This window comes from Rhinoraja longicauda, chromosome 25 (assembly GCF_053455715.1).
Source record: "Rhinoraja longicauda isolate Sanriku21f chromosome 25, sRhiLon1.1, whole genome shotgun sequence".
Classification (NCBI taxonomy): domain Eukaryota; kingdom Metazoa; phylum Chordata; class Chondrichthyes; order Rajiformes; family Arhynchobatidae; genus Rhinoraja; species Rhinoraja longicauda.
This window is the reverse complement of record NC_135977.1, coordinates 31,813,797-31,828,792: the sequence shown is the minus strand read 5'-3', so window position 1 is coordinate 31,828,792 and position 14,996 is coordinate 31,813,797. Positions and strand designations below refer to the sequence as shown.

The 14,996-nt window shown below is 41.7% G+C and overlaps 1 protein-coding gene across 1 annotated transcript in view; it reads left to right on the top strand.

Annotated features, from left to right (window-relative positions):
- The window catches only part of nos1 (nitric oxide synthase 1 (neuronal)), a 62,782-nt gene that overhangs the window by 17,609 nt on the left and 30,177 nt on the right, over window positions 1–14,996 (top strand). Inside the window, exons 11-16 of the mRNA XM_078421759.1 lie at window positions 1,252–1,337; window positions 2,668–2,812; window positions 10,177–10,281; window positions 12,505–12,563; window positions 13,031–13,147; window positions 14,102–14,276. Coding sequence (XP_078277885.1) covers window positions 1,252–1,337; window positions 2,668–2,812; window positions 10,177–10,281; window positions 12,505–12,563; window positions 13,031–13,147; window positions 14,102–14,276 — 687 coding nt within the window. The remainder of the gene's footprint in view (window positions 1–1,251; window positions 1,338–2,667; window positions 2,813–10,176; window positions 10,282–12,504; window positions 12,564–13,030; window positions 13,148–14,101; window positions 14,277–14,996) is intronic.

Genomic DNA, 14,996 nt, shown 5'->3' with positions numbered 1-14,996 from the left:
TCCACTTTGTTAACTGTGCTATCTATAACGTAGTACTGCTGATTCTGTCTCTTATCTTCTTAGGAACACACCAAGCAGATGAGGGAGGCAAAGATGCTCGCAGAAATTAAAAGTCACACTGAGAGTAGAGTGAATTTTCTTTTGACACTTGTTTTTCCTAGATTTCATTTGTAAATGTCATTTTGCAGTTTTACCCTCATCACGTACTCCAGGACAATCCAAAGTGCCAATGACATATAAAATATGAAGAGGGCCTCAGGGACAATGTTTCCCCTAGTTAAAGAGTCCATAGCTCAAGGAGTAGACTTGATGAGCTGAATGGCCTAATTCTGCTCCTATGTCTTGTCTTAGTCCAATAATGGAGCCTTGTTGAGACTGTGTACAGTGTACAGTTTCAGCCTCACTACCCAAGAAGGTAAAGGCTTGCAATGGAGAGGGTGGAGCAAAAATTCACTAGATTGGTTGCTTGGCTGGCAGGCTAATCTCATACGAGGAGAGTTAGGGCATGATAGGCCTCTATTGTCATGGGTTTAGAAGAATGGAGACACTTTATTGAGACATATAAAATATGTAGAGGGATGATGTTTTCCCTAATGAAGGGTCAGTTATCCCTTGATGGTACCTTATTTAGGACCTAACTGTGGAGAACTTTCTTCATGCACAGCTCGGAGGATCTTTGGAAATCTTTGCCCTGGATAACTATGGAGGTTCTGTCATTGATTGCATTTGAAACATAGTTTAATACATTTATCAAAGGAATTGATGGGTATTGGGATGAAGCAATAAAGTAGAGCTGAGGTGAACTACCAATCTTGTTCAGCGGTGGAACAGGCATAAGTAGCCAAGTGGCCTCCACCATCTCCCTATATCACACCCTGTAACATGCGGTCACGGTGGCGCAGCGGTAGAGTTGCTGCCTTACAGTGAATGCAGCGCCGGAGACCCGGGTTCGATCCCGATTATGGGTGCTGTCTGGACGGAGTTCGTACGTTCTCCCCGTGACCTGCGTGGGTTTTCTCCAAGATCTTCGGTTTCCTCCCACACTCCAAAGACGTACAGGTATATAGGTTAATTGGCTTGGTAAATGTAAAAATCATTCCTGGTGTGTGTAGGATAGTGTTAATGTGCGGGGATCGCTGGTGGGTGTGGACCCGGTGGGCCGAAGGGCCTGTTTCCAATCTGCATCTCTAAACCGAGGAGCATCATTGCATGTCTGGAAGTTAACAGTGTTCTCTGATTTTACTTATGCAGTCAGACCCATGGGGTACTCATGTGTGGAAAGAAGCTAATGGAACTCCCACCAAAAAGAAAGCTATCGGATTTAAAAAACTAGCAAAGTAAGTTATTTTTGCATTTAACACCCTATTGTTTATAAAAGCAAAATACTCTGAGAAGGTATGTAGATTTTAATATTTCAATTAGATTTAACATTTAAATTTGTTTAATGTGAGGAGTATCCAATAGTTTAAATGAACAATTAAATTAGTGGTATTATTTCTCCTGATGCATTAGAAATCTTACATCAATCCTAAGGCTGGAATAGGCTCAATCACAGTGTGGGGAGAATGCAACACATGCATGTTATAAAAGTCAAAATAGTGTAAAGAAATGCAATCACAATATCAACATACTTTAAAACATTCTGGTAGTATATGTATATACTTTGCTTGGGATATGAGAAAGTTATACTTTTTATTTGATGCTTTTGAGTCTAATTGTGCCTTCATTGTTCTCCATCAAACATCGTTTGCCACACTAGTAACTCCGCAAATTTGGAGAGATTAAATATTCGGACTTAGCATTGCTGGCCCTTCGAGTGTTGAGCTTAGATTATCCTTGTCCAGTGTCTTCACAAGAAGTTCTATAGCAGTTTAGGAAAATAACTGCAGATGCTGGTTCAAATTGAAGGTTCAAATTGGAGCCTGACCCGCTGAGTTACTCCAGCATTTTGTGTCTACAACGGTTTAGGAAGTTGGCTCACCAACATACAGTATTTTCAAGGGAAATTATTGATAGATAAAAAACGCCAGTGACACCCAGGTCCCAAAGTGTGACTTTAACAAATGTCCTTTCAAAGACATACTGATATTGAACAAAAGCTGGAAACAGATTATGGAATTGTTGCAATGTGGTTCAACTACTAGATGACACCCATAATAAAAATGTCCGAAAAAAATCTGACGGCTTGAGTTTGCACCTCAGGCAGAGAAGAATTTAATTTCAAATCAGATAATTAATCTAGAATACAATATAGCATTAATAATGATGGCTATAAAACTACCAGACAGTCAAAAAAAAGCCCATCAGATTGGCATATGTCCTTCAAAGAAGGAAGCCTCACTATCCTTATACAGTCTGGTCTTTATGTGAGTCACGACCTACCAATGTTGTTATCTCCTAACTAAACTCTGAAATGGTGAGAAAACCAATCAGGGGGAAAAAACGGTTGGGAGATAAATGTCGGTGTGGCTCACTATGCTTAGATCCCAAGAGTTAATAAATGAAAATAAACTTAACTCACAAACTGGACTAAGGCAGGATCCAGATCCAAAGCCATGGTCAGGTACATTCCTCCAAAATGTGTAGGGACATTCCTCCAAAAGACCCATCATGACCTGCTCTGTGAAGTCTACTTGTTCTAATTCTCTGTTATTTTCATTTGAAAAGGGCTGTGAAGTTCTCAACCAAGTTGATGGGACAAGCAATGGCTAAACGAGTAAAAGCCAACATCTTGTATGCTACGGAAACTGGGAAGTCGCAGGCCTATGCAAAAACGCTGTGTGAAATCTTTAAGCATGCTTTTGATGCAAAGGTGAGAAATATATTTATTTTAATTGCACTAAGTTATTTCACAAAGGAATGTTACAATGATTGATTTGCAAAGGAATGTTACAATGATTGATTTTCCTGGAAGGGAGTTCAGATTCATCAAGTCCAGGCAACATTAAATTCCCTGATTTTCTTTCATTTAAATAATTTGAAAGAAAATTAAGAGCGTTGCTTTGCTTAGTCTGTGCTTTGACCCAATCTGGTGTCTGATATTCTCACAACCCATTGCAGTGAACCTTGCTGTGGATCCAGAAAAGGGATAATAGTGAAATTATTTTCCACAGAGAGTAGGTGGAAATGTGAGCAAATCAAGGAAAGGTGTGACCAGTCCAGTGAAGTACAATGGTTAGCACAGACATGGTGGGCCAAAGGGCCTGTTCCAATGCTGTACAATTCTGACTCTCTAACTCTATAACATATCTCCTCCTCTCAATGTGAATAGGCAACACCAAATTACATCAGCTCTACATATCCAGGGAAAATAGAGTAATGTGATTGATGGCCATATAAATATATGCTCAAAATTCTGTGTACCAACGTTTCCTCTGATGGCATTAGTAATGTTTAAAAGAGACTCCAGTATAGCTGCCTATTGCCTCAAATTACGTTAAAGGCAAGCACAATGTATTACTGGGGCTCTTTAGCACTTATTTCAGAGGAGCCCCAGATGTGGTCATACTTTGACCAGAAGATAGACACAAAAAGCTGGAGTAACTCAGTGGGCCAGACAGCATCTCTGGAGAAAAGGAATAGGTGATGCCTCGGGTCAAGATCCTTCTTCAGAAGTAGAAGAAATACCATATCCAGGAACTTGGTCCAATCATCTTAACATCAATGGAGAGACTAGAATATCTAAATATGACAAGCATAATTTTCACTGGTTTGAAAGATACAGCTTGAAAACATGCCCAGTCCACACCGACCACCGTTCACTCTAATTCTGTTATCCCACTTTCTCATTCACACCCTATGCGCCAGAGGCCAACTAACCTACAAAACGCAGGGATTTGGGAGGAATCTAACGCACTTGGAGGAAACCTCCACAGTTTTGGGAGAACACACAAACTCCACACAGACAGCACTCGAGGTCGGGATCGAACCTGCTTCTCTGGTGCTGTGAGGCAACAGCTCTCCCTGCTACACCACTGTGTCATGCTTACTAATGAACAGTCATCATGGATTTCAAAGGGAAAATCTTGTTTTAATATCCTTACACTAAGTTTTTAAGCAGTAGCACAGAATGTAGATAACGGTTATTCAATAAATGTAATTTATCAAGATTTTCAACACATCATCAAAAAGGAGCACAAGAATAGACTACTGAATGTCAGAGAATGAAGGTATTTATTCACAAAATGCTGGAGTAATTCAGTAGGTCAGGCAGCATCTCAGGAGAGAAGGAATGGGTGACGTTTCGGGTCGAGATCCTTCTTCAGACTGATGTCAGGGGGGGGGCGGGACAAAGGAAGGATATAAGTGGAGACAGGAAGATAGGGACAGAGAATGAAGGGTCAGGGAACAAGAGCAGAGTGAACTGCTAATTGGCTTTAGGGCAGGAAAACAGTGGTTACACTGGATGAGCGGCAGATGATGTTTCCCAAGCTTCAGCCTTGGGATCGTAGCTGTTCAATATTTCTGAATTTGACTTGGTACTAAATGGGTGGTGGGGTGGAGTGGTGGGGAGGTAGCACTGAGAAGATTTGACAATGTACTGGAGGACATTAATAGATGCAGAATGGACAAATAATTCAATCCACCAGAGGTAACTACAGGGACAGGCAGTCCCTGGATACAGTCCCGGGATCCGTTTCTCAGAACTCTCTGTAAACTGATTTTTCTGCATAACGAAACCCCCCCAAAACCAAGACAAAATCCCTTTGCCTTAAATAATTGTGCCTCCCCTTCCTGATTTAGAAGCGATACTTTTTCCTCAAAAGATTTTCCCACCAGCTGAAAGGAGGATAATAAAACCACCAGGTTCAGGAACAGCTCCATTCCTTCAACTATCAGCTTCTTGAACTGACTTGCACAACCTTAACCCTACCTCTGTAATGGACCACTTCAGACCACTTCTCACACCACCATGGACTTGTTTTCCAATTGTGTATTGCACTAATATCTTGTTTTTGCAGAATTTTTCTTTTCATTGTCTTGTAGAATTTCTGTGTAATTCGTATATAATTTACATTTTTATATGTTGTCTGTTTCTGTGTTGGTGATGCTGCTGCAAATAAGATTTTCTTTGTATCTGTACCCCCACTGTACTTGTGCACACGGCAATAAACACAACCTGAACACGCTATGTTTACTTAGTAAAGGCTAGTTTGTTTGGTTGAGAATGAAAAGGTTAGAGAGAGATTACTGAAGGTTTGTTTGGTTGATTGGTTTGGAACAGAGCAACTAAAGCTAAACTAAAGCTAACAACGAACATTCTACATTTTGTTGATCATTGGCTGCTTTGATCTGTCATTTTCACACCTTACCCTTCCATATCCCCAGCCTCCCTCTCCCCTGACTCTCAGTCTGAAGAAGGGTTTCGACCCGAAATGTCACCCATTCCTTATTTCCAGAGATGCTGCATGACCTGCTGATTTATTCCAGCATTTTGTGTTTAGCCATCTAAAGCTAAACTCTAATCAAGTTTACATATTCTGTTAAAAATATTGCAGCGTAAACTGCAATTTTTGTGCATATTAAGCCATTTTATCACCAATAACAGTGACCCACTGACATTATTTAAGAGTAGACCCTGACATTAGACTCTGCAACTATATGTAGGTATCACAAAATGCTGGAGTAACTCAACGGATCTCGACCCGAAACGTCAGCCATTCCTTCTCTCCAGAGATGCTGCCTAACCCACTGAGTTACTCCAACATTTTGTGATACCTTCGATTTGTACCAGCATCTGCAGTTATTTTCCTACAGCAACTCTATGTATATATTTTATCTCACAATCACAGATTGCCACGATGTCCTGTCTGTTAAGTCAAAAGTCAAGAGTATTTTATTGTCATATGTCCCAGATAGAACAAGAAAATTCTAACTTGCAGCAACACAACGCAATATGTAAACATCGTACACTGTAAACAATATACGAGAAAGAAATACTGTCCAATGGATATTATTGGATGTCACAAGAATTTTATATCACTAATTCAGTCCAGCTTCACTTCAATTGCTTGCCAGTCTCAGTCCCCCCCCCCCTTCCCTTGAATTAACATCACCAAAGAGAGGAGTTTCAGAATGTATCAGATGGAGGGGTTATCCTTTGACAAATGTCACAATTCATTCATGCTTTGAAATCAAAACTAATTCTCCATTTGAGAAGGAACAGGTTGCAGCTGCTAACTTTCAGTCCATTCTTCAACTGAACACCATAAATCATTCACTTCCAAATATTGGCTGATTTGTGGGGAGATTTTGAGTAAAGTTGGAGTTTCATAAATCAGGTCTTCTCTCTCCCGGGGAACCTCTGGAGTACATTTGAAGGGCAGAGAATATGTGAACGAAGGAACCTCGGAGTATAAGCACACCGATCATTAAATATAGATTTTAGATTTTTTTTTAGATTTAGAGATACAGCGCAGAAACAGGCCCTTCGGCCCACCGGGTCTGCGCCGCCCAGCGATCCCCGCACATTAACACTATCCTACACCCACTAGGGACAATTTTTACATTTACCAAGCCAATTAACCTACGTACCTGTACGTCTTTGGAGTGTGGGAGGAAACCGAAGATCTCGGAAAAAACCCACGCAGGTCATGGGGAGAACGTACAAACTCCGTACAGGCGGCGCCCGTAGTCAGGATCGAACCTGAGTCTCCGGCGCTGCATTCGCTGTAAGGCAGCAACTCTACTGCTGCACCACCGTGCCACCTGGCCATATAGTGATGCTCATGGTCTGAAGTGTGTTTGTTTCAATGCAAGGAGTATTGTGGGGAAAGCAGATGAACTTAGAACCTGGATCAGTACTTGGGATAATGATATTGTGGTGATTGCTGAAACGTGGTTGCAAGAGGAATGTGGCTGGTAACTCAATGTTCCAGGGTTTCAGGTGTGATTGAGAGTGAGGGAAGAGAGGTGGGGGTGTTGTGCTACTAATCAGGAAGAATATCACAACGGCACTCAGCGAGGACACACTGGAGGGTTCAGCCACTGAAACTATCTGGATAGACCTCAAAAATAAGAAAGGTGCAAGCACTCTAATGGGATTGTACTCTAGGCTTGCCTATGGCCAACAGGGAGATAGAGGAACAGATGGAAAGACAGATTACCGGAAGTTGCCAAAGCCTTGCTGTTTCAGTGTAACTTCCCCGATATTCACTGGGTCTTGCTCAGTGCCAAAGGCATGGATGGGGCAGAATTTGTTAGGTGTCTGCAAGAGGGTTTCTTGAAACACAATGTGGATAGACCAACTCGAGAAGGGAACATACTGGACCTTGTGTTGGGAAATGAGCCTGGCCAGATGACTGGTGTTTCAGTGGAAGAGCATTTTAGGGATAGCAATAACAACTCCATGAGTTTTAACATTGTTTTGAATAGAGATGTCTGACCTTGCAGACCCGAAACGTCACCTACCCATGTACTCCAGAGATGCTGCCCGACCCGCTGAGTTACTCCTGCACTTGAGTTTTCAGTCTTCATATCTTCTCTAGCCATGGTGAACTGGAGGGTAGATAATGTTATGAAGGGAAGCAGAGGAAGCAGAGATAATCCAGGGGATTGTAATCTGGTGAGCTTCATGTCAGTGGTAGGGTAGCTCTTGGAGAGGATTCTTTGGGATGGTGTTTACTCCCATTTTGAAAAGAATGGTTTAATTAGGGACAGTCAGCTTTGCTTTACACATGACAGGTCGTGCCTTACTAACTTGATCTTGTTTTTTGAGGAGGTACTGAAAGTGATTTGCTGAGGATAGGACAGTGGATGTTGTCTACATGGATTTTAGTAATGTAGTAATTATAGATTTCAGATCAGTCTGAAGGATCTTGACCCCAAACGTCACCCATTCCTTCTCTCCCGAGATGCTGCCTGACCCGCTGAGTGTCTACCTTGGATTTTAGTAAATTTCTACTTCTTTTGTGTCCATCATCCATGTTTCAAATGTTACTTAACTGTCATCATCCGTCCTGAAAGGGCCGCAAGCTTCCGGCGACAATCAGTGGGAGCCATCACTTGTACAATAGATGATGGTGGTAGAAGAATTAGCTCAGGACACTTCCAGTTTCTAGCCCAGTGACGTGGACGCTTCTGCTATGGGGCCTTAAATAAGGTATTTGATTGTCTTCCATGGTAGGCTGATCCAGAAGATTAAGATGCATGGGATTAACAGTGAGTTGGTCATATAGGTACACGACTGTCTTACTAATAGTAGACATAGGGTTGTGGTGGAAGGATGATATCCAGATTGAAGATCTGTGACCCGTGGAGATCTGCGGGAATCTGTACAGGGGCCTCTGTTGTTTGTGCTGTATATAAATGCGTTGACATAAACGTAGACGGGTTGGTAAGTAAATTTGCAGATGATACGAAGATTGCTGAGGTTGTGGACCGTGAGGAAGATTGACAAAATATAGAGCAGGACATAGATCAACTGCAGAATTGGCAGATGGGGTTTAATCTAAGCAAGTGTGAAGTGTGGCACTTTGGTTTGTCAAATGCAAGGGGAAAATATACAATTAATGGCAAGACCCTTAACTGCATTGATGTACAGAGGGATCTTGGGTCCAAGTTCATATCTGTCTGAAAGTGGCAAAGCACTGTAGATAGAGTGGTAAAGAAGGCATATGGTATGCTTGCCTTCATTGGTCAAGGCATTGAGTATAAGAGTCAGAGAATCCACAATGCAGCAGCATAGAACTTTGGTGAGGCCATATTTGGAATATTGCACACAGTTCTAGTCACCCCATTACAGGAAGGATGTGGAGGTTTTGAAAAGAGTGCAGAGGTGGTTTATCAGATTGATGCCAGGATTAGAGGATATTATCTACAAAGAGAGGTTGGACAGATTTGGATTGTTTTCCCTGGAATGTCGGAGGTTGAGGGAAAATCTGATAGAAGTATCTAAAATTATGAGAGGCGTAAATAGGGTAGACAGTCAGAACTTTTCCCCAGGATGAAAATATTAAATATTAGAGTAATAGACAATAGACAATAGATAATAGGTGCAGGAGGAGGCCATTCGGCCCTTCGAGCCAGCACCGCCATTCAATGTGATCATGGCTGATCATTCTCAATCAGTACCCCGTTCCTGCCTTCTCCCCATACCCCCTGACTCCGCTATCCTTAAGAGCTCTATCCAGCTCTCTCTTGAATGCATTCAGATAATTGGCCTCCACTCCCTTCTGAGTACATAGAGTTAAGGTCAGAAGAACAAAGTTTAAAGGAAATGGGTTGGGTAAGTTTTTGACACAGAGAGCGGTGGGTGCTTAGAACACACTGCTGTGAGTGGTGATGGAGGCAGGTACGATAGTGGCATTTTAGAAGCTTTTAGATAGACACATGGATATGTTCGGGATGGAGGGATATGGATTATATGTAGGTGCAGACATTGTGTGACAAAGAGCCTGTTCCTGTGCTGTACTATTCTATGTGTAGGAAGGAACTACAGATGCTGGTTTACACCAAAGATAGACACCAAATACTGGAGTAACTCAGCGGGTCAGGCAGCATCTCTGAACAAAAGGAGTAGGTGACATTTCGAGTCAAGACCCTTCTTCGGTCTGAAAAAGGTTCTCAACCCGAAACGTCACCTATTCTCTTTCTCCAGTGATGCTGCCTGACCTGCTGAGTCACTCCAACATTTTGTGTCTGTACTATTCTATGTTCTATATAATCACCTATTTCCTGTATTACGAAAAGAGGAAGAGGTTTGGACTTTAATGGCCTCCATTACAGTGAGGGACGTGGGGATTCCGCTGTGATGATTGTTTATGTTAACGTTTATGTAGTTGTGTGTCTTGTTGCTTTGTTTTTAGTATGACTGTATTGTAATTCGAATTTCACTGTACCTTAATTGTACATGTGACAATAAACTGACCTTGAAACCTAGATCTTGACCTAATCAGTTACTACTAGTTACTTGTAAATTAATTTACTGATGGTTAATGGGTGTTGGTTTTCATAAATAACTAGACCAAGTGGACCCGTTGGGCCCACAACTCATTGGGTTGCCACTGTGACGTGGGAAAATGGCGCTTTTTTCTTTAAAATAAATGGCTTTTTAAAACAACCATCTCAATGAAAATCGCGATTTTTCTTTAAATTCTACAATTGCATTAAAAAGAATCAATAGCAAAAAGTATGGAGCTGAAGCTTTGTGATTGCCTAAATGTGTTTCTTTTGCAGGTGATAGCCATGGATGAATATGATATTGTGCATCTAGAACATGAAGCTTTGGTGTTGGTGATTACAAGCACTTTTGGCAACGGGGATCCACCTGAGAATGGAGAAGTATGAAACTTATTGAATGAAACTCAGGCACTTTTTTCCAAGCAAAAAGCAAATTTGAAAATAATCATAATGTACATGTAGTTCCCCACTTTTCTGCATGTTGCCACGTCTACTGAAAGCTACTGCACAAATATTGGCAACAGTGGCTTATGCGGGATGACACATTACCCATTAATCGTGTACAGAGATAAGTATTCAATGACGCCATTTGAAGACATGCCAGTGCCCTGCCAGTATCCCAGTGTTAAGCTTATATTGGCTCGCCCTAATGGAGTCTGAAGAAGGGTCTCGACCCGAAACGTCACCCATTCCTTCTCTCCAGAGATGCTGCCCGTCCCACTGAGTTACTCCAGCTTTTTGTGTCTATCTCAATAGTCAATAGTCAATAGTGGTTTATTTGTCACATACACATAAATGTGTAGTGAAATGAAACATTACCCGCAGTTGAACAATAAGACCAATAAGAATAATCAATAAAAATGCAATAACACATACAATCACAACTAACACCAAACAAAAAGAAACATCCATCACAGTGAGTCTCCTCCAGTCCCTCCTCACTGTGATGGAAGGCCAAAATGTCTTTTTCTCTTCCCTGCCGTCTTCTCCCGCAGTCAGGCTGTTGGAGTTGCCACGTCGGGGCGGTCGGGGCTCCCGATATTGAAGCCCCCCCCCGCTGGACGGTGAAAGGTCCACGGCCTATTTCAGGCCGCACCAGACGCAATGTTGCTATAGGAAGGTTTAAAATCTGTAACACAATGACTTTGCTTAATTTAATGTTGAAGCCAGGAGAGTTAGTTATAGAGTCATACAGCACAGGAAAAGGCCCTTCGTCCTACTTCTTCCATGCCGACGAAGATGCCCCATCTGCCCCATTTACCTTCAATTGGCCCATGCCCCTCAAAACCTTTCCTATCAATGTACCAGCCCAAGGGTCTTTTAAATGCTGCTGTGGTACCTTCCTCAATTATTCCTCTGGCAGCTCACTCTCAGTGAAAAGGGTGTCCCTCAGCTAGATGTTAAACCTCTCCGTGCTTGCACCCTATCCATTCCCCTTAAGATTGCATGCATCTCCTAAGTTCCTTTCTTTTTATGTTTTGATTTATATATTTTTAAATTCCAGCAAGTAACCTTAATCTCGCTTTTTAATTGCATAAATGCACCATCTCAGAAACAAAGATGGTCCTTCTGTAGCTAAACGAAAAAATATATTATTTTTCTTGAAATGCACCCTGCACTCGATGGACATATTCAAAAATATTTTTCATAGTAAAACCAATACATATTGGTTGAAGCTACAATGAATAGAGAAGGCCCAGGTACCTTATGGATCTTGTTATTGATGCAAAACATTATTTGAATACTTTTAAACATAAATGCATTATCTTTTTCAGTGAAGTGCCATATTAAACCGTTTTCCCAAATACTCTTTTTTTTTCCCAGACCTCAGCTTTGCAACATATTTCTACGATCACTTTCTCTTTTTACTTTCTCTCAGGTCTCTCCTCCCCACCTGCCAGAGTTTAACCTGAACATTGTTGCACCTGTTTTACAGAACTAACAATATTTTTCAGATGCCCAACACACTAACAGAATAAAATGACACATCCATTAAATAGGCTAAAGTTCATTTACTTGTTTAAAAAAAAAGACAGAAGGCTGGTTTTGCTTTTCACTCCATCTGAGAGCTCTTCTGAGAGACAGTGCTGTATTTTGTGGAAAGTGATGCTTTCGGAATTTATACAACTTTGATCTGAAACATTATGGATTAATCTGCTACTTCTGGGAGGATGGTTTTGAAGCATCTCAGATGTTGGAGTAATGACCCCCAAACAGTAGAGGTGGATTCCATTAGGGTACAGACGCAAAAAGCTGGAGTAACTCAGCGGGACAGGCAGCATCTCTGGAGAGGAGGAATAGGTGAGAAGGAAACATCACCCATTGCTTCTCTCCAGAGATGTTGCCTGTCCCGCTGAGTTACTCCAACCTTTTGTGTCTGTCTTCGGTTTAAACCAGCATCTGCAGTTCCTTCTCACACAGATTCCATCAGAATCCTCTTTCTCACCGATTGTTTGTTTGGATTAAAGGAGTCTTGATCTCAGGAAACATGTGACTGTGGTAACCACACATATGTGAATGGTATGGATGTACAACCTAATCTTCCAAGGTTTGCTGAATGGTTATTCATGATATAAACATAACTTTTCCATCTCGTTCTTCTAGAAATTTGCTTCTGCCCTGATGGAAATAAAGCACGCTAATTCAAAATCAGCCAAAGGACAGTGAGTGAGATTGAAACATTATTATCGCTAATTCTCTTTTAAAATCGTCAGACCCAAGCCAAATGATTATCTGTGAACTGAAGATATAATTACTATGATATTAGTGAATCAGTTTTTATGACAGAGCGGCCTAGTGGCGCAACAGTAGAGTATCCGCCTGACAGTGCATACAGCGCCAGAGACCCGGGTTCGATCCTGACTACGGGTGCTGTCTGTATGGAGTTCGTATGTTCTCCCTGCGACCGTGTGGGTTTTTTCCGAGATCTTCGGTTTTCTCCCACATTCCAAAGACGTACAGGTTTGTGGGTTAACTGGCTTAGTATAAATTGTAAATTGGCCCTAGTGTGTGTAGGATAGTGTTAATATGCAAGGATTGCTGGCCGGTGCGGACTCAGTGGGCTGATGGGCCCATCTCCACGCTGTATCTCAAAACTAAACTAAAATAAATGTATCTATGCTCTCTTCAGGGGTTATAAAGTTCGCTTCAACAGTATATCCTCAGTCACAGATGCCCGGAAATCTTCAAGTGATGAACCAGAACACAGAGACAACTTTGGGAGTACAGGTCCCTTAGCCAATGTGAGGTAATTACTTCCAAACCAATATTTCTGAAACAGCAGTTTAAAATTCTTCAAGGTTGTTTCCTAGGGTGAAGTGGTTGACATGTGGGGAGATTGAGCTGGTTGAACTTCAGGAGAGAGATGATCTACCTGGAAAGTATACCAATTGGTGTTAACAAGGTAGAGTTGCTGCCTTACAGCACCGGAGACCTGGGTTCGATCCCGATTACGGGTGTAGTCTGTATGGAGTTTGTACGTTCTCCCCGTGACCGCGTGGGTTTTCTCCGAGATCTTTGGTTTCGTGCCACACTCCAAAGACGTACAGGTTTGCAGGTTAATTGGCTTGGTATCAGTGTAAAATTGTCCCTAGTGCGTGTAGGATAGCGTTAATGTGTGGGGATTGCTGGTCGGTGCGGACTCGGTGGGCCGAAGGGCCTGTTTCCGTGCTGAATCTCCAAACTAAACTAAACTAAACTGTAATGTCCTCTGTAAGACCCTGTTGTGGCTAGCACAATGAATATACGCCCGACATCTTGTAAGAAGATTTTATTACTGATCCTTCACCAGGAAACTTCTAGAAGGTCACCTGACCTCAGTCACAAGGCACAAGCCCATTGGCCCTAGAAGGTCATCTGACCTCAGTCACAAGGCACAAGCCCATTGGCCAGCTTCTGCTCTTGGCCTCAAGGGGGCACTGGCATTTACATCACATATACATCACATAAATGATATTGAAATAAAATGCTCAAAAAATGACTGGAATACACTTCAATCTGTGCAATGGAAAAGGAGCATTGGAAAGCAAACCCACAGTGTTTTTCTAACTCACAGTGTTTGCCAGCCTAACTACCCCAACAAAAGCTGACAAACTGTTTACACAGATTCTTGTTTGCTGCCTTTTGTAATTAAAATGTGCAAAAGAGCATAAATAATGACGTGCCTGTATTAAATGCTAAGTGTGATTGTATTGTTTTGCAGATTTTCTGTCTTTGGTCTTGGTTCTCGAGTTTATTCACATTTCTGTGCTTTTGCTTGTGCTGTTGACACCCTACTTGAAGAATTTGGTGGAGAACGAATTATGAAGATGGGTGAGGGGGATGAACTCCGTGGACAGGAGGAATCATTTCGAATATGGGCTCGGAAAGTTTTCAAGGTTATTATATTTTCCTACATAACTATTAACATTTTAAAACTAAATCTGTCTCATCTCACTCACTAAACCTAATTTTGAATGAAACAAATAGCATAAATTGAACAATGGCCTCCTCCTGCACCTATTTTCTATGTTTCTAATATCAAATTTCAATGTAAATGAAAATATACAAAATGTACAGGGAAGATTGACCAAGATTGGAATGTCTAAAGAAAGGTCCTCACCCGAAACGTCACCTAATCATGTTCTCCACAGATGATGCCTGACACATTAGATTGAAACATTTAGACTTTAGAGATACCGCATGGAAACAGGCCCTTCTGCCCACGAGACAGCGGTCACCTCGTACACTAACACTATCCTACACACAAGGGACAATTTTTAACCAAAGTCAGCTAATCTACAAACCTGTACATCTTTGCAGTGTGAGAAACCAGAGAGGGTATTATCTGTGCAGAGAAGGTATTAGAAGTTAGGAGAAGTTGCACAAACTTGGATTGTTTTCTCTAGAATGTCGGAGGCTGTGGGGAGTCCTGACACAGGTATATAAAATTATGAGAAGCATAGATAGGGTAAACAGTCAGAACTCTTTATCACAGGGTGAAAATGCTCGTCGAGAGATCATAGCATTAGTCAGAGGGGCAAAGATTAAAGGAGATGTGTGAGGTAAATTTAACGGCATCATGTTTGGCAGGATTGTGTGGGCTGGTCCATTCCTGC